Here is a 27,128-nt window from a genome sequence, read left to right as displayed (position 1 = left end):
GACATCAAGGATTAAAAAGTAGTCCCATATCGATATCAAGGATTAAAAAGTAGGTCCATATCGATATCAAGGATTAGAAAGTAGTTCCATATCAATATTCAGAATAAAACAGTAGCTACATACCCATATCAAGAGTTAAAAATAGTCGCTCATTGATAGTGACACTTGTTACTATCAATTCCTTTTTTGTTTGTTTAAGGGTGTAAATTTCCTTGGTTTTGTGAAATTATCATAAATTTTCTTGGCTTCATAAAACTGACACCAATGTTCTTAGTTTTGTCAAAATGACATCAATTTTCTTGATTTTGTGAAACTGACATCAAATTTCTTGGTTTGTGAAATTGACAAATATTTTTGGCCAGTACTTTAATTCATGGATTATGGAAAGTCTTATGAATTTCAACAGCAGAATTATTGTTTAGTGGGTCTTTAAATTGTAAAATTTGTGGTTTGTAGCATCCCTTGAAAACTGTAAAAATCGTTACCCACACAAATGAAGAAATCAATGGACTAGCAAATAAGTGTCGCTTCTTAGATTTTTATTCAACAACAAAAGGGAGACACAATGACTTCAATAAGCAATGAGGTATATTCGATAAAATTTACTACTCAGTAAGTATATGTATATATGACATTGTAATTTATGCATCATTAAATAATTACCATGCATTCTCATTGTCTCATTTGGGACCAACGACATATAGTAATTACATCTCTTCTCATTGACCCATATTTGACCAATGACAAATAGTAATTACATATGTTCTCATTGCCCCATATGGGAAAAAGCAACAAATACTAGTTACATATATTCTCTTTGTCCCATATGGGACAAATGACAAGTAGTAATTACATATATTTTCATCATCGATATGAGTTATATGACAAACTCTATATATTCTCATATTAATTACATATATTTTAATTGTACAATAATGGACAAAAGACAAATAAATATTATATATATTCTCATTGTTCCATAATGGACAAAAGACAAAAATTAATTACATAAATTGCCCTAAGCAATGAAAACTTTAAATGTACAAGGCAAATTTTTCAGGTATCAAATGAAACAAAGGGTTAACAATTTATGTAGCTAGATGCATGAACGTAGGTCATTGTGCTTATGTCATATTTGATGTGCATATTCTTTCATTGAACTACTAGCAAATTAAAAAAAATTGTCATTCAAAACAAGTTTAGTATTCATCCATTTACCAACAAATTTATGGAGGGATGAATACAGTACATTTAAATGAAGCTTTATATAAATTAAACTGCGCTGGTAAAATTTCAAATATGCAAATGCTAATCCGTTCCGAATGTATTAATAAAACTGAAATAACAAATAGTTCAACCAAATAACTGTACGCTGGACAAGATAAAGTAACATTGCAACCAATAATGTCTGTATGCTGAGCATTGTAATATAACATTACAACCAAATAACTGTATCATGCACATAACAATCAAATATACAAACAAAAGAAAACCCTGCAAAAATGCTGCAATGTTCATACTTTATGAAGCAAAGTTTCTAAAAATCCTAGAAATTCTAACACAAATTATATACCAAATAATGAAGCAATCTTTAATGAAAGTTTCCACTGGCTCATCCTGCAGTTTAGACCTCCAGGGTTATAGTCACAACAAGGGCTCTAAAAATCCATTTTTAATTCAAAACATTTTAATAAAATGTTTCAATAATCACTACCTATATGTTAAACTAGATCTGGACTTCTTAGAAAAGGAAGCATGATACATGATACTGACAATTATACATTTATGATTTTAGTTGTTTTTAGTATAAACATGGTGCGCAGTATATCTGGTGGAGGAAGAATCCGGGAAAACCCCAGCAAGAACCATTCATTCATGGAAGGCCAATGCCAAGATTTCTCACATACCCATGTTGAATGAGCCTGAATCGGAAGATGAAAACTAGTTTCTGGACAATAAAACTAATTGTCCACCATTGACAATTATTACCAAGTAGTTCTAATAAAGCTTGGCTTTGTAGAAAAAAAAGACAATTGTTTTAAAGTAATTTTTTGAGTAAACATTTTAATGTGTTGCACTTACTGAAATGTAAATGTCAGATGTCACCGTCATGATAAATGTAATGTGAAATCATGAAATGTCACCGTCATGATAAATGTAATGTGAAATCATGAAATGTCACCGTCATGATAAATGTAATGTGAAATCATGTGTAAATGTCAGATGTCACCGTCATGATAAATGTAATGTGAAATCATGTGTAAATGTCAGATGTTACCGTCATGATAAATGTAATGTGAAATCATGTTTTCTACTTATTAAGCTTAGTTAAAAACCAAATATCGTGACCAAAGGACGAAGTTTTTGAAACACACTGGTCACTAATCTCTAGTCAACTATACCTTAATGTTGTCTACACAAAGGGCTATTAAACATTGGTTGCTGTCCACGGTACCATTGTTCAATTCTTTATGATTTCCTGCTGCTGGCTTTCTGCCAGAAGATGCAGAAAAAGGAAAGATTATAACTTAATCTCTACGACAAAATACAACTTTCCCTGAACACACATACAGTTAAAACATTTTTAAGAAATTCAATTAATTTATATACATGTATTCATACCCTAACACAAACGCAAAGAAACTTCCTTAAACTGTGAAACCTGAAACTATGAAAGATCTTTTATTCTAGCACTCATGATAATTTAAGTCCTGATATGGCACATAAATCCATTGAATCAGAGTTCAAAATGAACAAATAGCTGATAATTTGCCAATTCACTCAAGTTTTTTTTGCAATGATCTCCATTTTTATTGTCACCAAAACACATTGCTGCAATCTGCATTTGTGTCTAATCATATGCTCATCCATCTTAAGTCAGGTTTATTATATTGCAGCGGTGTTCATTTGTCAATATCTTAACAATCGTTTGTCTGGTTCGAAACTTTGTGACAGAGATTTTGGTTAGATTTTTGTCAACGTATATGTCATGGATAAATGGTGTACTGTGTACTTTACCCACACATCCAGCCTGAAGGTCAAAGTCAAGGAAAATGGAATTCTGTGACTTGTGTTCTTGTCTAAAGTTTAACTTGAAACCATTGAAGATATTTTAATGAAACGCTACATCATTATAGATGGTGTATCACCCACGATAGCAATGACATCTTATCAGGAATATGACTCTGGAACCCAAGTATCTAATTTAATGAAATTTAACTATTTATATATAATTAGACAGAATGTTACATAACATAGTCATGCCCAAGTCAAGGTCAAGGAAATAGAAAGCGGCAGCGTTTATACAAGCATCATTAAGTTATTTTAATCAAACGTTTGCTTTTAATAAATCTTGACTTGACAGTGTATCGTTTATTCACACCTTGCCTCAACGTCAAGGTCACATCAAGGAATTTGCCAAGTTGGTGGCATATGTCTTTACCAGGGCTGTCTCTATCTAACTACGACATATATGATGATGGAACGTTCCCAAGATCCCTTCCTTATCATACAAATTTATGTGACAAGCTCAAGGTCCACTGTCCATAGCAGTGTAAAGGACATGAAATAGGTATATCATGTGCGGCCTTTTCCACATTCTGCTGTTTGAGTCGAATACTCATGGTTTAAGTCAGAGCTCTAATAAGAGCTGATAATGGTAGAGCTTTTACAACCTCACTGTAGATTGGAGATGCAAATTCATTATTAAAACTGCTTTCTAATAGGGAATAATATTCATGATGTTCATGAGTTATCTCTTAGTTTTGTGTATAAATTACTTGTATATCACATTATCTTATGATGTAATAGTATCATTTTTGTTTTCAGATTGATCTCCAGTTCAGAATTTGGTCATGCTAGCTTTTAGCTGTGGTATAATTGATTAACGAGGTCACAAATTTGCCATACTGCTGCATTGTGTACTGGCTTGATCTGAAGGGATTTGGAGAGAGCTTTCAGAGATAGTTCTGGAAATCCTTCTTGCCTGTAACAATATGCAAGCAGATTCATACACGTATCACGACGTTTTGTTGTCACTTGATTTGCTGACCAGGTTAGGTTGATTAGAGTCACCAGTCTCAGCATGGTCATCCCTAGGGCTGAATAGGTCTGATATTGAAGAAAGTACAGGAAGAATCTACCATCCAACACTGCCCAGTCATACCAGTAGTGTTCCTCTGGATCTCTGAGGGCAGGATCGAAACCTACTGACCGGAACATCTCATAACATAAGGGAGGCAGAGTGATGTGAATCTCAGATCGTAGATATGTAACAGAGGTGGCTATGCATGTTTTAAATATCTGGGTAGTTGTCAATTTCTCGGACAAAATTTTCTCCACTATTTCCTTTAGATTCTCTTTACGCATATCCTGATCTGATACCTCGAATACATGGTGCAATAATTCCTGCTCAACAGCCCTTAGTACTGTCTCAGCTTGAGCTGGATATCCAAACTTGAGATAGAACCCAGCAAGTTTAAGTTTCCCTGATGTGACATCAGATTCTGTTCCAAGAAGGAGAAGCTTGTGTGCTTTCTCCGTATCTTGAGAATGAAAGTTCTCTGATGAAAAGAGCGACGATGCCAATTGACAACCGATGTGACTGGAGAGAAATGCTATCAGTACAAACAACATGTCCTTCAGAAGCCTGCTGCCTGTCTGGAATCCATGGATCAGTGTTAACATAAGATCCTGCGATACATTTGGGCCAGACAGTTGCAGAAACTTTGTGTAACCCAATACGAGGACATTGAGTACTTCGTTAACAAGAACACCTTCAATACTAAACACAGAGGTTGCGTCCTGTGTCAATGTCACTAAATGTCCGATATCACTTGGTGTCGCTTGCAAGGCACAAAGTCTACTACATGCGATAGACAATGCTTGGCCAAGTTGATCACACTCAATCTGCAACAGATATTTGAATTCCATATCAATTAGACTGACCAATATCTGGTATAGCTGCTGTCTCAAAGGTCCTGTCATTTTCCCCAGAAACATATCTTCCTGTGGAATGAAGTAATTTGGACAATAGCCTTCCTTAACCCATACACAAATTGTTTTCAAAAGTAATCTTAAACACGACAGCAAATTGTTTGGTTTCCAAATATTCTTTGCTGTATTGTCTATCAAGTAGAACAATGCAGTTTTACAGTGATAACTACTAAGACAGTCTCCAATTATAGGTGTGATAAAGCTTTTGATGATGATTTTCATTAAAATATAACAAGCCATTTGTGTGTTGTTCAGTCTCCACATCAGCTTCCTTTCAACTGCTGTAAAAGAGAGTCTCCATTCTAGGTCTTTCTCAGTGCTAAGGTTATGTCCAACAGGAACCAGGAATGCCTCTTTCTTAAGGAAATTCTCTAAATCATCGGGTGATATCCAACTATATTGCCTGTGCCGCATCAGCCAAGGTATAGCTTCCTGTACCCAACTGTTTACTCTGAAGCCCCAAATTCTGTCAACCTTCACTCGACCAAGTGTTAAAGTCAGTGCTGGTCCATGTCTGTCATCTTCCTGTGATAGAACCCATTTTGATGCTTTCAATACTATGCGCCCTTTACAGTCAATAGCACGTGCTTGACCTAGTTCCATATCTCCTTCACGCAAAGGTTGAAAACCATTTTCAGTTGGTTTAAGCCCCTGTAGCTTAAAGTACCCAGGATATGTATGCTCATCAGATAACATAAGGAAATTTGCTATTCCTGGAACAAAATCTTGTTTTTTCCTTATAGCAAGGAGGTGTGTCTTGAAATGCACTACATCTGCATCTGACCGCAGGCCTGGTGTGGTTGAGGCTTCAATCTGACTGCCAAATACCATACGGTAGAAGCCTGAAATGATAGTACCTCTTACATTTAGGTCGATGAATGATTGCAATTGTTCAAACTGTTTCCATGTGTTCTTCCTTCTGCAGCGAATCTTTTCATTGACTCCAAGCTGATGCATTATTTCCATAAGAATCAGGGAGATCTGTTGTATGGTGTCCTCAGTGTCTCTGTCTGTCAGGCAATTTGAAATCGTATAATAATAATAATAATAATAATAATAACAATCTTAATAAAAACAAAGAAGATGACGATGTAATAGTCGCTTCATATAAAGAAAATGCTCCTCATAAATTTGATTCAATTAATTTGGGTAAATTTTATTTTGTTATTACTTCTTATTTTAATTTCATTTTGGATCGTTGTTGATGACAAAATCACTTTATTGGTTAAGATCTTATGCACTGTTTTGGATCATGCATGCTTTAGAACATGCAGTATGTGCTCATCAAGGTACAGATTCCCTGTCCAAATATAATTTCGTTTTTATCTGCTGTTACAATATCTTTCTGTTTAAATTTGGTATTCGTACATCCACTTGTCAAAGACACATCTTGCTGAAATAGTTTACCTTGACCATTTTTTCCACATTCTTCCTGTTCTAACTCCTCCAATACACCTGGCACATGTAGACTCTCTTTCTTCGGTACTGGTTGCATTTTCTAGCTATATAACTGTTCTTTCTTTTTCTGCTTGTAATTTAATACTGGCTTTGCAAACACCAGGATATTGATCATGCCCAGGTTCTTTCACATCCACTGCAGCATAAATTTGCATCTGATACTTAAAGAACACGAAGGATAATATGAGAAGATATTTCTATAGCACTGAATAGTTATTTAAATATTATTCTACAATTTAAACAGGTATCAGGAACGAAATAAAGGTTGGTTCATCAATTAATTACATCATAACCTCATGACAACATATATCACAAGAGAATTAAGAAATGTATACACTATATAAACGCAACGAGATAGCAAATAATCTAAAATGCTCTCCCATACAGTTGGTGCACAGAAAGCAACGGACAATATATATATATATATATATATATATATATATATATATATATATATATATATATATATATATATATATATGACGACACACTTTTTGCTGAAAACTATCTATTCTTGAATTCTTGAAACCGGAAATGCGAGGTGAGCTACTTGTCTAGTTGCAGTGATACTACCTGGATGTATATAAAGAGGGTTAGTCCTCCTTTTCGACCAAAGAAAGAGTAGAGTAGTACAAAAACTGTGGTGGTGGGGAAACGGCCATATTCAATATTTACTTAACACTAAAAAGGTTCGTTCCTCTTTCTTACGGTTCAACTCTTTTAAAGCTGTACCAAAACAGAAATCACCATAAATGTATCGTCACGCTTTAATCTGTTGATTGTACTTGAGCTTTATATATGTATAAATTCGTCTGTGCTGATAACGCACGCTTTCAGACTGCTGTCTGAAATGGCACATGCATAGCTAGCTTAGCCAGTTTAAATAAGTTCTTGATGGTTATTAGGTACAAGTTTTCCTCAGCGCCTAGATATTGTATCTTTCATATCTCTGCTCCAAAATAATATTTGTTTACTATCACGAGCTCTTTCAAATTTTCACTTTCTTGAACCAGTGTTTTGCGCTGTCTACAATGACATATTTCGTATTTTTTATAATGCTGTTTTTATATTTATTTTAAGCCCAAGAATCTCATGTCTAATTGAACTGACAGATTATTTTGAGGAAATAAATCGTCTTACTTTTATATTTCTTTATAGATTTTATTTTTATTTAATACAAAATCCTTATATAGCTTTGTAGCGCAAGATCCCTCAGGACTGAATAGTTTGCAAACAAACAATGGAAAGTGCACCATACTATTATACCACTCACTGATATTTCCATTAACTCTTGCCCAGCTCTAGTAATCTGATGTAAGTCAAAAATACAGCAACAATATCATTGTCATAATCGCTATCATCATACACCATTGCCAAATTGTGGTCTGAAAACGAACCATGCCTGGATTCAGCCACTCGAGATTCCATGGAGGAAATAAACGGTCAAAGATACAATTTGCAAAATGTATGTATGTATGTATGTATGTATGTATGTATATATGATGTATGTATGGATGGATGGATGGGTGCGTGCGTGCGTGAATGCGTGCGTGTGTGTGTGTGTGTGTTTATTTATACTACTTCAGGTTTAACAAGGAGCCTTGTACCTTAACATACAAGATATTCAGTTACTGACTTTTCAGTTGGGTTTATTGTAGTAGTACACATATCGTTTCTGTAACTATGCCTAATAAAACAGCAAATTTGTCAAGGCATAGAAGTAAAATAGTGATACATGTCATATAGAACCAAACAGTGACAAAAAACCGGTGTGAGAACAGCGATGTTTGGCTCTTATATGTTATAATGACACTTTGATCTTAAATGGAAAGAAGCAAAACCAACACGATTGGTAAAACTTAACAAATAATTTAAGTCTCTATGTAAAACAATTACAATTTAAGAGGGAGTTACAGCATTTAGAACTAAATCCAAAATAGTCCTAAAAGTCCTATCACAAGTCCAAAAGAATACAGTTTTCCAAATGAAATCCAGATCTTGAAGGCGTTGATGTACCATTATCATTAAATTCGCAAAGTGCCAACAGTCTTGAATGTATCACAATGACACCGTTAAAAATGTCTTTGAATGAATTCAGAATAATCCCAAAAAGATGCTTTAGGTTGAACAGTAGCATAAGCGTTTTTGCAATTCCAATAAATAATTTAAATAAATCACTCCACTCCAAATAAATCTAAACACAACAACAAATAAATATCAGTCCGCAGACTGATATGAAAATAATAGGATATACATTTAATAATTGATAAAATTGTTCTCTTCTTCCCTCTTATATGTATCGCAACAACTCTCCTACGACCGTATGTCGCAATACAACGTACCTGACTTAATCATCTCATGGAAAACTAATCCGAACTGTAAACAGGTTCATTATATAAACTGAGTTTAAAAACTGGACAACAACTTTTTTATTGCTCTAGTTAAAAATGAGATCTTCAAGCATGCACCAGACGTTGAACGGACAGTACAGATATACATATTGTGTCAATCAAGATGTGCCCAAATCCTCTTGAAACTATCTGATTCATCACGCCTAGGATTTTTTCAAATATAGACATGACATGCTCTCGTTAAAACAACAATAAAATATAACTTTGAACACATATATATATACTGTTTTCAACCAGATGCTATTTTATTATATCGGGTGAGGTAATGGACTTCCATAAACGTTTTAATTTGGAAAAATCTCAGAACAAAAGGTCTGATATTGTATCCATATATAATTTATGTTATGTACCTAAATTTTGTCATCGATTTTTGGTTGTGGATGAAGTTTTTTGAATGTATATTTAATCTGCATTGGTTAGTTAGTTTTTGAATTTTTGTTTTAACTTCACACTATCTTATGGATAATTTTATTTTGTACTTGACCTTTTCCAAAATCAAGTCCATTTTCTAACTGTAAACAACTAATACATAGCTAATATTGTCTCTATGAGTATGGGATTAGTATTAGGATTAATAATAATAAAATTAAACATATATATCTTGGTCTGAGTTAATAATATTGTGTTTTTCATGATCTATATACAAACATTCTAATTATTACAAGGAGTTTATCTTGTAAATATTTGGAACCTTGCATAAATGATTTTTCCATTAGGTAATATATTTGGTTTCAGAAAATGCTAATTGCGACATAATCTGCTTTAAGATCTGAACATAATCAGTTGTTTTATTGTTGTGACCAGCATTTTATTTAGTCTGGAATTTATTTATTAAGCTTATTTAATTCAAGTGTTTCTTCTCTGGAAATACAATGTGCTCAAAAATAGATATCTTACAAATATAAACTTAGATTTATAGTGACATTTCAAATAAGGATATATTCTTGGATTGTGTTATTGTAATTCAACAAAATACTGTTGGCACATCACTGCAACACAGACCACCACAGGCAAATCAACACTTCCAGGGTTGGATTTATTTTAGAATACCACTAAAGTTTGATCAAAACTGTCGTCATTAGGATTAGTGTTCGATATTTCAGGATTATTTAGAATTTATTTCGCAATACCGTAAGTTCTCTTCACATTTTTCACTTTGTAATCTTGGGAAATTAATTTTTTGTTGAATTTTACAAATCCGTTTTCTTCTTACTCTTTCTTATTACATATTGTAAGACCAAGAAGACGTAATAGTATACCTGACTTTTGTGTATGATTGCAAGTGGTAAACAAAACGTTTACTATAATTGGAGTTCAAGGTCTATTATTTGTTTAAATCATTCATTGCAATTACTAAGTGCTGTTTGACTTTTGGATGAATACATTATTTTGGAATTATTTGGGAACTATTCAAAGACAGCTGGTACCTCTGGGCATTTAGGACTACTGGTACATCAGGTCATTCAAGATTTTTGGTATATCAGACATTCAAGACTATTGAAACATCAAGACATTCAATGCCTTTTTGGAATGCATTGGGAATATTCTATGCTTCTGGATATTTAGAATTATCTGGTATTAATTCGCCACATTGTAAATATCTCATAAAACACTTTGAAACTTAGCGAAATACGCCATTTGTTAGTTTTACTAACCTTGCTGGTTCTGTTACATAGTTTCAGTCCATAGTCTTAACAGAAATTGAGGACTCCAGCGGGTTCTGAATTTCTTGTAAACACTTCAGAGATATTAAACATTTTTATTAACTCTTACATTAAATTTGGGTGGGCTTTCGCATTTTTCGTGGTAAAAATGTCAATTTCATGCACTTATGAAATTGTACTGAAACCAACAGGCATTTGCAATGTCATCTAATTTGTTTAAAATCCTGCCCAGAAAGGGATTTGGTCTATAAGAAGGTTGCACGAGTTGCTCGAGTTTGCCAGACATTATGATCTTTCTAAGGCGATAGAATCTTTAACAAAACAAGAGATAAGGAATATCGTGATTCAGTATGGAGTGGAAAAAGAAAATGTTTGATGATAGTGATTGGGTTTGATTGATGTGTTTGTCACTGGTTTTGATAGGGAATCAAAGGAATTACAGTTATAAAACCAGATGAATTTAAATTCACATTAATATTAAATTCCTATTCAGAATGAAATGGTGCAAATGCAAATTCATGAAGAGGAAAAGTAGGTGCGAATGCAAATGCAGCGAGAGAGAGAGAGAGAGAGAGAGAGAGAGAGAGAGAGAGAGAGAGAGAGAATGAAATGCATTGAAGCTGGAATCAAATGCAGGTCTGTGGTGATAAGAAGGGAAGTGCAAATTAGATATAAACACTAAAATCTTGAAAGCGGAGCACCCCCACCAACTGCCATATTTACGGGCATCTCCGGGTGTTAGGTTAGTATCTCCTTTACAACAGAATGAAGTTAATAAGTACTTTTTTCACTTTGAGAAAATTTAGGATTACATATATTGACCAAAAGAGCATTTAACTTTATCATTTAAAAGTGTAGGCATGGCCAAAACCTCGTGAAGTGAAGAATTAACTCTCCATAAAACAAAGTACTGATTATATTGTGGGTGAGGATTGTACAGTGATGGGATATGAGTTGGTACTAGAGATATATCGACAAAGGTTGAGGAACTGTAGAAAATAAGCTGGCTAAATGCATGTTGAATCTGCAAGGAAAAAAGAAGAACTATTTGACAGGTGGTGTTCAACCGCAGAAGGCTAATAAAGATTATGAGAACTAAAAAAGTTCATTTTAATTACAGAGTTCATTAACTGCATACACAGTAATGACAATACTTCTCTTGGTGTGCTAAAGGTGTAAACTTTGAAAGATGTTGTTCGCACAACTGCTTTTTAATTCTTGAGTCACAAGGTTTGATTTGTCAAAAAGCCACCGTCTCAGAGTACGTTTTCCTTGTTTGTAAAATATCATCTCAGTCTCATAAGAGTAAATCAAATTTCAATCTGGCGCAAAGTTTGAAAATCAAAGAGCTAATAAGACTGTTCAAAAATCCATATCCCTTCCTACGTGCGTTTATTGCTAAAAGAAAAGGTACGTTATTTGTCATTGCCTCAGGTTGAAACAGAATAAAGACAGAGTAATTCCAAATGATCGCATTTGAAAGACGGAAAGGTCTTGTATTGAAACCAATACATTGGTTCTGTTTTAGAAACCCTAGATGGATCTTAATTTGAAGAACCATTCATCGCTGCAAGTTTATTACTAATAAAATATCAGGAGACATAGGGGCGTCTCAATATTTGTTTATCAGGTACCGTATCTGTGTCTGAGAAGACTTTTTCTTATTCATGGATTAGAGTTGGATTATATTAAATATCCTCTCTATTATGCAAATTTGTCATCAAACTTAGTCTCATAATCTGTAACAACCAGAACAGTGTCTTCTTTACCAATCGAAGCAATTCGTTTATTACTAGGCAATGAACTAGCTAGAGATAATGTTGTGGATAATCCACTTATAACTGATAACGCCTGATTGGATCTTAAAGATGATCATTTGAGATTCAAATGCTGTGGCTTAACGAGCTCTTGAAAATAATGTTGATAACAAAAGTATTCCTTTGGCTGGTACATGTATTGGTCAGATCACTAATATGTACAAGAAAGCTTTATTACATAAATCTTTCTCTTTTGTTACGATGGGAGATGTTTATATTTGCACATCTGTCAAATGGTAACTAAACCCAATAGGAAGGTACCTAAGACTCATCTGCAACCCATTCCTTCATCGGAAGAACCATTTAGCAGACCATTGGTAGATTGTTTTGGTCCTTTACCTAAGACCATGTTAGGCAGCCAATACTTGTTGACCAAAATGTGTGTATCCTCAAGATTTCCAGAGACGATTCCTCTGCAATATATTAAAACGAAAACCATTTTATACGGTTTGGTAGATTTGTTTTGTTTTACATTACCTTTGTTGGCCATCCCAAATTGTCCAATCTGATAAAGGGTACAATATTATGTCTGGAATGTTCCATTAAGTTATGCTTGAATCAGGCTTCCAACAATTTAAATCGTTTACTTATCACCCTGAAAGCAATGAAATTTAGATCAATTTTGTCAAACTTTGACAAATATCATTTGGTCATATTGCTTTGATACCGGAAACGATTGGGATGACAATATTCGTTTACTTTTGGTCGCTGTTAGGGAATCAGTTAAAACATCATTAGGTTTTAGTCCTTTAGAACTATATTTTCGACATAAGGTCCGTAGACAGTTGAAGCTATTAACAGAGAAACTTCTCTCAACCGAAAAAAAAAATCAGAAATTAGTATGATTTCCTAGACAAGCTGTCAAAGGCTCGTGAAATGAAGTGCTGTAAATAATTGTGACGCTTGAATCGATGATCATCTACAACGACACCTTGAAAGGTCACCTGGAAACTATTCTGAGGTTCTTCGATAGACTGTGATGCAAATTTGACAATTTAAGTAAAAGTGAGTTTTGCCGTGCTTTTGTTAGATTTTTATGACGTATTGTGAAACACGGTCAAGTGAAACCTATAGAAGTTGAAGGCATCGCTATCTGTTAATTAGTTGTGCCTATAAGAAAAAAGTAACTGAAGTGATTTTGGCTGTGGTTTTATAATATCGGATATGCTGCTCCAACTGTTTCATAATTGCCTAACCCTTGACCAACGTTGTTGAGTATAAAATGCAAGTTTAATTGGTCTGAAAATTACAGCAAGCTTCTGAGAATTTAAAAGCCATGCTTAAGAGTGCACCAGCTCTTTTAGTTCTAAATTTCAGTCACTCATTTCAAATGTGATGAAACTGATGTTAGGGGTGGTGTAGTATTGATTCCACAAGACAAAAATGGTGTAGATCATCCAATGTTCTATATGTCTACAAAGATTAAACAAGCACCAGAGAAATCACTTCACAGTCGAGAAGGAATGTTTGGTTTTGATATTGGCTTTGCAACACTTTGACGTTTACATTAGTTCAGCTCCTTTTCTGATCAGTGTATTCAATTATAACAACCCCCTCACTTTCATTGGTACAATGAAAAACAAAAACAAGAATTTGTTGCAGTGGAGTACAATACTGACATCCGGCACATCAAAGGAAAAGATAATCTAATTTCTGATGCACGTTCAAGTGCATATTTTGTGTTATTCATAAGACATGACTTGATCGCTCAAATCTTTCTTCCTCTTTGTTAGTGGTGGTGTTATGTATATTTAATTAGTATTCATTGTTGGCTTATCACTATGATTATATGTTATCTATAGCACTATTTATCTATAACACTATTTTGTAATTAACATTAGCCCAAAATCAAGTTAATGGTCTACCTGACTAAAGTAATATATTTTGTAAACATCTTATACATAGATAATATTTCCATATGATTACAGATTAAATATTCAGATCATTATTATTGGGGGTAAACATCTTTTTTGTCCCAATGTTGGACATCAGCTTTTCACTTGGAAATTCATGATGTTGTCGACAACTTTGAATGTTGTATGCAGCGATCTTGATTCTATTTTTGTTGTCTTAACTTTTACTATCAATGTTTGTTTACTTCAAAATTGCTCATTCCTACTTTAACATCCAAAGTAAAATCAGTCTTATTAGTGTGTTCAATTTTTAATTTGGGTGGATTTATTTATTTAAATTATTATTCGCTCGAATTACAAAGTGCTGAATAATATTTTCGGACTAAGTCATTATCTTATAATTAGTATAAATACATTCAAGGACCTTTTGCATTATACTATTGTGTTACAATAAACTGTTAACGCATCGCCACATTCAATGCCATGGGCACATTAGAACATTCGAAACAGGCACATAATCACATTCAGTATTGGAATTTATTTGGAACACCACAGGAATTCATTAGGAACTATATATCTGGACTTGTGATAGATCTTTCAGGACGATTTGGGATTTAATTCGCAATATTGTAAGTTCTTTTTAACTTTTCGTTTGTATTGTAGGGGAAAAAGTTATTTTTAGACGTTTACAAAACTTCTTGATATTAGCTCTTTTCTGTTACTTAGTTCAAGACTACAGAGTAGTAACAATTCTATCATTGTGGTATATCAATACTATTTCTGCATAAATTCAATCAAGACTATTGGTAGATCAAACATTGAAGACTTGGAATTATTTTGGAATATTCCATACCTTTGGAATTGTGTTATAATATTTAGCATTATTTGGATCATAATTCACAATACCGTGTTATTTTAATTTAAATTTGTATAATAGACAACTAATACATTGTTTGTCGAATAGTATAAACTTGACGATTGCTCTTATTTTTGTTACTTTGATTGAGACCATCGAAACGGAACTATATATATATATATATATTAGTCCAAAGTCAAGTCAATGGTCTACCTGACTAAAGTAATATATATATATATATATATATATATATATATATATATATATATATATATATATATATATATATATATATATATATATATATGGGGGTGTATGTGTGTGTATATGTCTCTGTGTTTGTGCGTGTGTACGCTAGCTTATGAAATTGGCTGACAGAAGAAAAAGAATTGTGTTGTGCCAATTAGGGTCTAATGTATTGTACTTCCTAGCTGGTGAGATGTCTTGGTTGCATATTGGGTGGTCGATAGAACGACTGCTTGTTAGGGTAATTGATTATTCCAGGGCAATGACTTCAAAGTGACTTGCTTGACACAGCGAATTACTCTGAAGTTGATGCTACGGTTCAGCTACATTCGCTGAAAACCAATCATCGCACGAATGTTACAAATACAGGCAAGACAGTACACATTGTACAGACTTATAGCATACCTCCATGCGGATCAATATCTGACACAAACAAAACTCAATGAGCATGGTATTTAAAATGGCGATTTGACGTGATGTGCTACAAAGAGTAGTAAATGTAAGCCTCAGCTAACTTCATGTATTTGACTGCTCATAATGCGGTATGATGAAGCTACCCAAAATATAACTTACCTCGGTATCAATCTGTATCCTTCCAAATCTGCCGATGTGCACTACTCTGAAATCATTTCAATTTAACTTCCTCGTGTATGTGTTTTGTACGTTACAACAGGTGAGTTCCGCAACTAGCATTTGAACGTATGTTTAAGAATGTAGCTGTCAGAGTGTGAATATATTTTCCTGTCTCTCTTTTGTCGTGCTCCACAAAAGAATTAGTTTGAGTAACGGTTGACGTCTGTTGAGTGCCAGACTGTTGAAAACACTTTAATCGATCTAGGGTATACAATTACCGTTGTGGTTCAACGTGTGCTAGTGACCTTTGGGATTTCCGATCTATATATTTAGTGTTGTCACATAAAGCGTGTCGAGTGAGGGGTGCTATTTTTAATCACGTGTCTTAGTTTTTATTTTAGAAATATGAATTGCGACGATAAGCAAACTTCATCAACAACATGGCCACTTATCAGTACCCATTAAATCTGCTTATTCAAGGTAGATCGATAATCGATCTAGGGTATACAATTACCGTTGTGGTTCAACGTGTGCTAGTGACCTTTGGGATTTCCGATCTATATATTTAGTGTTGTCACATAAAGCGTGTCGAGTGAGGGGTGCTATTTTTAATCACGTGTCTTAGTTTTTATTTTAGAAATATGAATTGCGACGATAAGCAAACTTCATCAACAACATGGCCACTTATCAGTACCCATTAAATCTGCTTATTCAAGGTAGATCTCAATTTTGAATTAGATTGACGTGTGGGTGTGTCACACTACCAGGGATTTATTTGTGTCAAAATACCAGGCATGTATTTGCTATGTAGTAACAACCACTTTTATATTAAAATGGAAAATGGCACTTCAGTATATTAATATGTACCTCAACAATTTATATTTTTTAATGTTATGATCATTGTTTGTTTAAAGGTCAACAAATGCAAACATCTTCTGAATTCTGCCACTGGAATAGGCAAGGAAGAAAGATGCAAAATACTGTTGGTTAATTTTACTCAGTGCAGAAATAATTTAGTGCTATTTGATTAGAATAATCCTATCTAGCATATTTTTCAGTGGAGATAAGGCTTCCAGCAAAAATCTAATCCCTGTCCATTTATAAGCTGTACTTTCCTGCTATCTTTACGTCACGAGAAGCTAGTTAATAAATTACACTCCAAAATATTTACTGTAACTGTTTCAAATTAATCTTGCACACCTGCCGTTCTTTAATGGATAAGATAATATGGGTCACTGTATTCTAGATAGATCAATGATTGGCCGGTCTCGCTACATCAGCTCCAACTGAGTATTATTTCAAAAGTGTATCTTAATAGCAACAATAATTGGAGTTATAATAATATAAATGCAATAACGACTGAGTTCCAAATCCAATGCTTATATTATGCACTTTTTATTCTTTGAAATATTTGAAAAAATGGTTTACACTAAACTAATTATACTCTAAATAGATACACAACCATTTGAAAAGTTTAGTAAGTTAAATTAACTTATTATTTCACATTATTTCAGTACTATTAGACAATAGCGTATTTACGCTATATCTACAGAAACAAATCACAATCATCTGAATCAATTTTCTATTTTGTTCCCCTTCTTTTCGGAAATATTAAGAAATTTACATGGAATTCACAGGAAATTCTTAGTCTAGCCTATGCAGCTCACTTGGCTGATCATTCAGGAGTCAATAAGTCTTATCACAAAACCAGTCAGAAGATATATGAGATTCATCTGCAACCTGTTCATGCATTTGATGTACCATTTAGCAGAATAATGGTAGACTGTGTTGGTCCCTTATCTAAGACCAAGTAAGGCAACCAACACTTGTTAACAAGATTTCCTTAGGCAATCCCTTTGAGGTGCATTAAATCATGTTTTTAAAAGTTTGATGTGTTCATGCTTACTCTTTATGGCCTTCACAAATCTATCCAATCTGATCATGGGTCAAATTTTACGTCTGGAAATTTCCAGAAAGTTATGCATTATTTAGGCATCATCCTACAGTTTAAGTCTTCTGCTTATCATCCTGGAAGCCAATGGTCTTTAGAAAAAAGTAATCACACCCTAAAGACTATGATTCAGTCATATTCCTTTGATACAGGAAAATAACGGGATGAGGAAGTTATTTAGATGTTACTTCCTGCTAGTGAATCAGTTCCAGATGCATTGAGCTTCAGTCCTTTTGAACTAGTTTTGGACATACAGTCCATTGATCAATGACGTTATTAAACTAGAAACATCTTTCAAATGAAGATTCCACGATTATTCCTCTCTACTTTGCTTCTGATTTCAAATGTAAGTTGTCAAGGCTTGTAAAGTAACAAGAACTAACCTTCACCTTACTTAGTCAGAAATGAATTAAAGTAAAGGAGTTTTCAGCCCGGTGATAAAATTCTTTCCAGGTAGACTTTATCAATATAAAGTGATGCAGTTTGGTATGAATCATTCTCCCTCAACATTCCAGCTTTTAAATACACAATAAACAAATGGTCTAGATAAGTGTGACGCGTAAATCGATGACATCAACTCCTATAACGATGTATGGAAAGATAATTTGGAAACCATTCGGAAATTCTTGGATCGACTATGCGATGCAAATTTGACAATTAATTTAGGTAACAGTGAGTTTTGTCGCTCTTGTGTAACATTTTAGGACATGTTGTGGAACACGGTCAAATTCAACCTGTAGTTAAGGTAAGACTCTCTTTGAATTTCCAGTGCCTATCAGTAAATAGCAGCTGAAGCTATCTTTTTGGTGCCTCTGAATATTATCTGAAATGGAAATCTCGCTCAAATGTTTCCATGATTAATCAAGTTATTAATGTTTTATTGAGCTTTAATAATACTGTACATTCATGTATTAGCTTTTCTGTTTATAGACCTGTAGAGCTTATGTGATGATTTGTTTTGTCTGTCTATCCATTAGCACAAGTTTGCTATCGCTACTCTAAACAAATTAGAGTATTGCCATGAAATTGTACAGACACGTTTTCATCCAATTGTCTAGTTGGTTCTAAACAAAAATGGTGCTGCAATCATAAAAGTCTTGTTATCATTTCTCCTGAATAGATGGTCGGGTTTTCACTGAAAGTGGTCTAGTTGGTCCTAAGTGGAAATCATCCCAGTCTAACATCCAATTGGCTATTATGGCAGTCATGAACATCTTGTTATTGCTACGTTTCCTGAAATTAGTCATATTGGCATTGTTTTCACCAGGAGACTTCGTATGATATCTATTTGGTTCTACATGAAAATGGTGCTTCACTTGTATCTTATATCGTGTTGTTGCTACTGCTTCTGAATGGAATGTCATATTAACTTGGGGGTTTCACAAGAATACTTCTTATAATGTCAAGCTGGTTCTAAATAAAACTAGTGTAGAACTGATGGTTAATGTGAAAATCTTGTTGTTGCTACAACATCTGAAAAGAAAGTGAAGTTGACAAGGGGTTTCACAAGAAGACTTCTTATAATTTCTAGTTAGTCCTAAACATAAAGTGTGCTATTTGTACATCCAGGATGCAAATAATTTAAATGCGATTAAAGAATTTACCCCAGAATTGCTAGATAATTACAGAAAACGAGAATCATTTGACCGAAAGTAAATGAAGCTTTTCCAAGACCGGGAAAGTGCGCTAGAGTTCAAAAGTTCTTCCTAATGTTATCTTTGCTCTCTTATCTTTGATTTTTATGAAATAAAGTCCCAATTGTCACTGGACATCTTAACATTTTGTACTTGTACCTCAATAATTACCATATAAGATAGAATTAGATTCAAGGTTTCTTCCAATTTCGACAGTAGGCCCAACTCTCCTACCCTCAATTACTGAAATATATATATATATATATATATATATATATATATATATATATATATATATATATATATATATATATATATATATATATATATTAAATATACACAACACATTTTACGTTATGTAATGGACATCTGCTCAGAAAGACATTTATATGCCCATAAACCCAATCAAGTGTTCTTTTTACTTCTTTGCATTTTCTAATTAGACAATACTTTATTTGCAATCCATACATGGTTTCTAAACTTTGTGGATAGCATACATTAGGACAAAACTTTGTTGTTTTTGGAGTCTAAAGGTCAAGGTCAGTGTTACTGACTGAAAGAAGAGAAATGGTTTTTGCAAAATAAATTATATTGTTCACCATCTATAATTACCAAACTATGTCAGTTACTTGCAATGGGGGAAGGAAGAATAGTTTTTCCTTGGGATCAAACGTTCAAGGGTGAAGGTCACTGTGACTGAAGAGGTAAAATTGTTTCCACAATATAAATCTAGTTGTCCACCATCTAAAGCACATTTTGTGAATTTCGTATACTTGGGGTAAGCCAGAAGCCTGATGATGTATGGGTGATATATTAAGATCACTGTGACTGAAAGAATACAAATAATTTTCCAACAACAGCATTAGCTCTGCATTACATACCAAGACCTATCTTTACGGATGGCTTGCCCTTGGGATGAGGAACATCTATTAATGTTATAAAATATTATAGTCACTGTGATTCAAAGAATAAAACTAGTTACTGCACAGCAACATTAGCCCATACCAAACTATGTTTGTAGTTGCACTTTTGGATTAGGAAAATATCTATTAACTTTAGGGTCAAAATTTTAAGGTCTTTGTGACTGAAAGAAGAAAAATGGCTTCTGCAAAAAAAAGTTCTGATTTATCTTCACCAAAGTTCATTTATATCTACCAACATATGTTGATTACAAACATACTGGGTAGAAAGAATGTTTTGGGTGTTTAAACATAAAAAGGCCAAGGTCGTTGTGATTGATCAAATGTATTCTTTAAAAAGAACTTGAGTTCTAGACCGTGTATCTTGACCAAAGCTATGAAAGGGGTAAATTTATTTTGGTTTGAATGATCAAAGATTGATATATATGTGTCTCAAAGAGCAATTAGGTTGCAGAATCAAAGCTTTTGCTCACGAGTTGATGACTTGAACTTGGGTAATGAATAATACACATTTTGGGTTTTAGTGTAAGAGGTCATAATCCTGGTAAGTCAGATAAGAAAATAATTATTTATGCATATTACGTTTACTTAAGAGCAGGTGTCTTTCTCTACCAAAGAATAAGGTCACTGAAACATATTGATCACCAATCTCTAGAGTCAAACATACCTTATTAGTTTCTGCAAATAAAAGCTATACAAACGACTCATACAGTACGCATTTTTGAAACATTCAATTTCACACACACACACACACACACACACACACACTTCCCTAAAGCTGAACACTGTCAGGAATAAAATCCATTTTACAGAGTTCATTGAAGTGGCCAGTATATGGAGGTTTAATCTGCATTTTGAATAACCTTATTAGAACATAACGATTTCACCAGTCTGCGGAGGGGCCAGTGTAGGGAGACATAAAAAAGACACACATGGTGGTAGAGGAATCTTTGATGATAGCGCTCATTATAGTGTGATTTGTGACATGATGCAGTCACACTATTGAACCCCTTTTTAAAATTTAAAGAACAAATAAACTATAATTTGCTAATATTTATTCACCAACGTATTTATATAATGAATCTTTTCAAGTTGGCCCCCCATCAAAACTCATCATTACAATCTGGATTTGATTGTAATTACATGCCCATCTTAAGTTAGGCTGTATTATGTTACAGTTTTGTCCATTTTTCAATGTGTTAACCACTGCTTTTCTGTCTCATTACATTGTAACGAGATTGTAATGAAATTTTGACGAAGTATATGTCATGAATAGAAGGTAGCTGTACACCTTAGTAACACATCCTCTCTTAAGATCAATGTCAAGGGAACTGAAAATGTAATTTTTTGACTTCTATCCTTGTCTCGATTATATGGTTTGGACCACTGAAGATATTTATATGAAACTTTAGATCATGTATAGAAGGTATATAACGGAAGATAGCCATGCCCCTGGTTTTAGGTCAAAGCAAATCAATATCTAACTCCGACTTGCATCTTAATAAAGGTCTAACTTCAATAAACAAAATCTATTATAACGACACTTTAACCAGTTATATACAATGTATAAACAAAATTTCACATAGCATAGTCATGCTCCTTGTCTCAAAGTGAAGGTCATGGCAAGAAAAAATATATTCAGTTGCCTTTATCAGTGGATGAGTATAATATTTTAACCATTTAAAATACTTTAAAGAAACTTTAGCTTTTAAATTTTCATGACTTGACTGTGTCATTCACAGTTATTTTTCCTTGCCCAATGTCAAGGTCACATAAAGGGATGCTGTAAGTCCGTGGCATATTTCCTTATCCAAGTTGTCACTTTAAACTACCACATACATTTTGATGAGCTTTATTCAGGTCCGCACCAAATCATAAAATATTCATGTGCCACTATTAGCTTTGGTATAATTGGTTAAACAGGTCATACATTTGCCATACAGCTGCACTGTGTTCTGGTTTGATATGAAGGGAAAGGGAGAGAATCAGCAGAGCTAGTTGTAGTTATCCTTCCTGCCTAAGACAATATGCAAGCAGATTCAGATATGTGTCAGGAAATGTAGTTCTCTCAGCATGTATTGCCAAGTTCTGTAATAATGGGTGTGATAAAGCTTTTGATGATGATTTTCATTAAAATGTAAAAACCGTTTGTGTGTTGTTCAGTCTCCACATCAGCTTATGTAAAGGAGATTCTCAATTCAAGTTCCTTATCGGCACGAAGGCTATGACCCAACAGGAACCAGGAATGTCTCTTTCTTAAGGGAATTCTCCAAATCATCGGGTGAGATCAAATTACATTCTGTATGCCGCATCAGCCAATGTATAGCTTGCTGTACCCAACTGTGTACTCTAATGCTATAACTTTTGTCAGTCTTCAATGGCCCATGTGTTGAAGTCACAGCTGGCCCATGTATGTAGTCCCCATGCAGTATATGTAGTGTCAAAGCGTTTAACACAATACGACCTTTATGGTCAACATCATATAGTACATCTAGATCAATATTTCCTGCATACTGAGTTGGTGTAAGCAACTGTACCCTGGGTATGTATGCTCACCATGCACCATAAGGAAATTTGCTATTCGCGTAACGGCATCTTGTACGTTCCATATAGCAAGAATGGCAATACAGTTAAACACTAGATCAATATCTGATCTCAGGCCTGGTGTGGTTGACCCTTCAATCTGACTGCCAAATACGTTAATTTAGGTGTATTTATCTTTTACATTTATATTCATTATTTATTCAGTTGTTAAAACTGTTTCCACGTGTTCTTTCTTTTACAGCGGATCATTTCATTGACTCCAAGTTGATGCAATATTTCCGTAAGAATCAAGGAGACTTGTATCCTCTGTGTCACTGTTTGCCAAGGAATCTGAAATTATAGATTAACTACAAATAATAATAATAATAATAATAATAATAATAATAATAATTGGATTAATTATGTATATTATTCGTTGCATTTAAAGGTCACCTGTATTAAAAGGAAAGTTTGCCTTTTCCGATGAGTGGCTGCTTAAGAAAGATTTGAAATTACCTATCTTTGCGTGGGGCTCTTTGTGCCTAAGATTCTTATGACATTGTTATTTATACGCTGGATGGCAATGTTTTCTTACCATAATGAATATAGCTTGATTATTCCACCTAATTGTAGTTATTTCATCGTAAAACTACAGAATGATTGAATGTGGTGATCTGTGTACTGAGTATCTGAGGAAAAAAATCATTTGCCACCAAAACTTCTTGTTTTTTTAAGTGATCTTTCATGTTGCTATTATATGAAAAGTCTCTTTAATAGCTTTCATAGACGTCTATTTCTGCTACAGCATTTTTTGATCATATTCAAGAATATTCATACAAGTATAAAGTGCAAATAAACATATACAATGAGAACATACACAATAAGTGAGAGTAAATAATCAACTTGTGTTGACTTGTATATCTAGCTCCGTGAATTATATGCACTAACAGTTTTAAACAACTTGCAAAATCTGACACATTATTAATGGAGTATGAAAATGACATCATTTGTTTCTCATAAAAAAGGATGTTTCCATTATTAATTTATGGTTTGTAGATTTCTTCCATATTAAAACATCTCTTTACTTTGCACAAGAGAATTCAGGCTGATATCCATTCATGTATAATGTATTTCTTTCCTTTACAAAGATGATTTCAGATTGATATCCATTCATGTATAATGCATTTCTTACTTGAAAAGGGTAAATTCAGAATGATATATATTGATGTGTAATACATTTCATGTTTGAGATTCACTTTATTTGGGTACTGAAACATTTGTGAAATGATTGGAAGGGCAATGAACTCCTAACATTCAATCCAAAATTACCTGTGAGGAAAACTGGCTATGACAAAAGTAATAGGTTACCATAAAATTAATTTGTGTTATCTTTCTTTATACTTGCCATATTCACTTATGACCGTAATTGGAAGATCTTGAATTTAATCAGATTCTTATACAAAACATAGGTATATAATATATTTCATTATAATGTGCCATAGTCAACGCTGTTATTTTGAAACTGATTTGTTTGAACTGTTTGATATAAAAGTATTGGCGTACTTCTGAAACTGATGTACATTTCTCACTGCTTTAATGTCTAGAAGTTGGAAGGTTCTAACAGTTAAATTGTGGGTGAGGTTGGAGCTGGAATATTCATTCAAGCCGAACTTTATGTTATTCTTTTTGCCCTTATAAAGGATAAGCATTTAGTAACCTAAATATATCAGATAAATTGACATTTTTCTAGTAGAGGACCAATGCGTAAAAGGACGTAGAGTATAAAACATTTCCGGTACAACGCCCAGTGTGCTTTGTGTGGTGTTGTATGGTATGTTATGGTATAGTGTGGTGTGACATGATATGAAATATTGTTTCATAAATATCGCATTTCGTGGAATGGATTCTTTTCAGTATATTACATGCCTTAATAATATTCTTCAATTCAGTGTGTTTGTATTTATATAGTCAGGTTTACTCAGTCCCAGTTGGTATTTCGTGTATAAACTAAGGTATTATTACAGGCCATGGTTTGATGTCTAAACATTGCCGCAGGCTACAGTTAATCGCTTACGCAAGGTTACCGTGACCAGAGAGAAGACCCGACATCTTGGATCGGCACAGGTGTTTGATCGAGCGACTTGACCCACCTATGTGTTACAGCTTAGTCGTAAGATCAGAGGAACCCGCGATGTGATGCAATTTATTGATTTATGTATGAGGAGTAATAGTTTCCGTGCTTTTATTATGACGTTGTTTTACCATTCAAGAATGTACGAGTATTTCGATGTGAATGAATGCGTGACCGACGAAATTTAATAGTCGTTATCTGATGATAGACTGGGTGTAGTGTGAGATGAGAGGGCTAAGATAAATAATGTACCGTTCTTGTGTTTTCAAAGGAAGCTTTTTGGGGTACATAACTTCCGGTTTAGTTGAGTCCCAAGTCTCTAAGTTGGGAGACAGAAGTGAGACTAGCAGAGCAGTCGTCGACAAGTCTAGTCGGTGGAGACAGTCGAGGAGGAGGATGAAGGGAAACGAGGAGGAGGAAGTGGGGGAAGGATGAGGAGTATAGAGAAGTCAAGAAAAAGAAGGAATTTGGAGGAAGTCAGGAGGAAGAGGAGAATGAATTGGAGGAATAGGAGAGAAGAATACACAGATGAGTAGAATACAAGGACAGATGGAAAGCTATCTCACTACGAATCAAGTAATACAATAATCTATCACAGGGTCGAGTGGAAGGAGAGTACTTGGGAAATTTTGATCAATTTTTTGACTTTTGAATTGTCATTAAAATGTTAATCGCTGAATTTCATATTTTTGTATATTCAATGATTTAACCATCGGCATCGATGACTGGGGTCTCAGAGCTTTACAGCTATCTTTCAGTGATCTTACTTGCAATCAAAATCGAACCAGGGTGGGTCTTCTATAATAATTTAAATAAAATATTGGAAGCACCCCACACCTACCACTGTGACGGCATCGCAACCCCTCACGTCTCACACACACACACACACACACATATATATATATATATATATATATATATATATATATATATATATATATATATATAGGCTGCATGGTGGATGAAACATGAACTAATAGAAATTTTAATTATTTTCAGCACTTAGCAGTTCCTGTGTATAAATATTTTCTTTTACAAAAGAAACTTGGCAATTATTGGTATTTTTACAATGGATACATTTACAAGAAAGGAAATTGGTAATTGTCCGTATCTTTACAAAGAAAAAATGAGATCTATGGATACTTTTGCAAAGGAAAATTGGGAATTGATGATAATTTTACAATGGAGAATTGCGGGTACTTCTACAAAAGATAAATGGGAACTGTGGTAAGTTTCACAAAAAAAGAAAAATCGGGTATGTGGGAGCTATTACAAATGAAAACTGAGAATTGTGTCTTTGTGTCTGCTTTTATAATGGAAAATTTGGAATTTTGGCAACGTTTACAAATAAAAATTGAGAAAAGTGTTTTTTTATTAAAGACATTTGAGAACTGGTAGTACTTTTATAAAGGATAATTGGGATTTGTGTGTACATTTACAAAAGAAAATTATGGATTGTGTGAACTTTTACAAAAAGGCAAAATTGGGAACTGTGGATACTTTTACAAAAGAAAATTTGGATTTGTGTGTACTTTTGTAAGGATTATTACGGAATTGTGTGTATTTTTTACACAGAATAAAATTGGGAATTGTGGGTAGTTTAACAAATAAAAATCGAGAAATATAGGAACTCTTACAAAGGACAGTTGGGAATTGTGTGTAGTTTTACAAAGGAAAATTGGGAATTGTGTGATCCTTTCCAAGGGACAGATGGGAATTATGGGTATTCTAACAAAGGAAAATTGGGAATTGTGTCAACTTTTGCAAAGGACAATTGTGAACCATAGGTACTTTTACAAAGGAAAATTTGGAATTGTGGATAGTATAATAGTTATAGTTAATATTCTGTCTAGAAAGAGACTTGGAGATAGTATTGACTCTCGTTATTTGTCAACTGGTTAAAGTAGAAATAGAATGAACTACACTTTACAACATTTGCTAGGTTTTTTTTACTCAATCCACATGCTCACATAGATAATGCAAGACTACATTAAAGCGATAAATCTGATCAATTGCTAATTTGAATATGACTGGCATAACAGCCATTGTATCTAAGACCCACTTGGATATCGTCATTTATGATAGTAAGCACATAT

General features: G+C 33.8%; 1 protein-coding gene across 1 annotated transcript in view; it reads right to left on the bottom strand.

The window, feature by feature from the left end:
- Positions 1–16,170, bottom strand: part of LOC149777405 (uncharacterized) — a 59,430-nt gene extending 43,260 nt beyond the window's left edge. The window contains exons 1-4 of the mRNA XM_089941391.1: positions 15,874–16,170; positions 12,607–12,758; positions 6,403–6,614; positions 3,870–6,005 (exon numbers count right to left, since the gene is read on the bottom strand). Coding sequence (XP_089797517.1) covers positions 3,870–6,005; positions 6,403–6,490 — 2,224 coding nt within the window. The 5' untranslated portion in view covers positions 6,491–6,614; positions 12,607–12,758; positions 15,874–16,170. The remainder of the gene's footprint in view (positions 1–3,869; positions 6,006–6,402; positions 6,615–12,606; positions 12,759–15,873) is intronic.
- Between the last annotated feature and the right edge of the window lie 10,958 nt (positions 16,171–27,128).

This window comes from Sinohyriopsis cumingii, chromosome 18, assembly GCF_028554795.1.
Source record: "Sinohyriopsis cumingii isolate HCF-2022 chromosome 18, ASM2855479v2, whole genome shotgun sequence".
Classification (NCBI taxonomy): domain Eukaryota; kingdom Metazoa; phylum Mollusca; class Bivalvia; order Unionida; family Unionidae; genus Sinohyriopsis; species Sinohyriopsis cumingii.
This window is presented reverse-complemented; position numbering and strand designations above follow the sequence as displayed.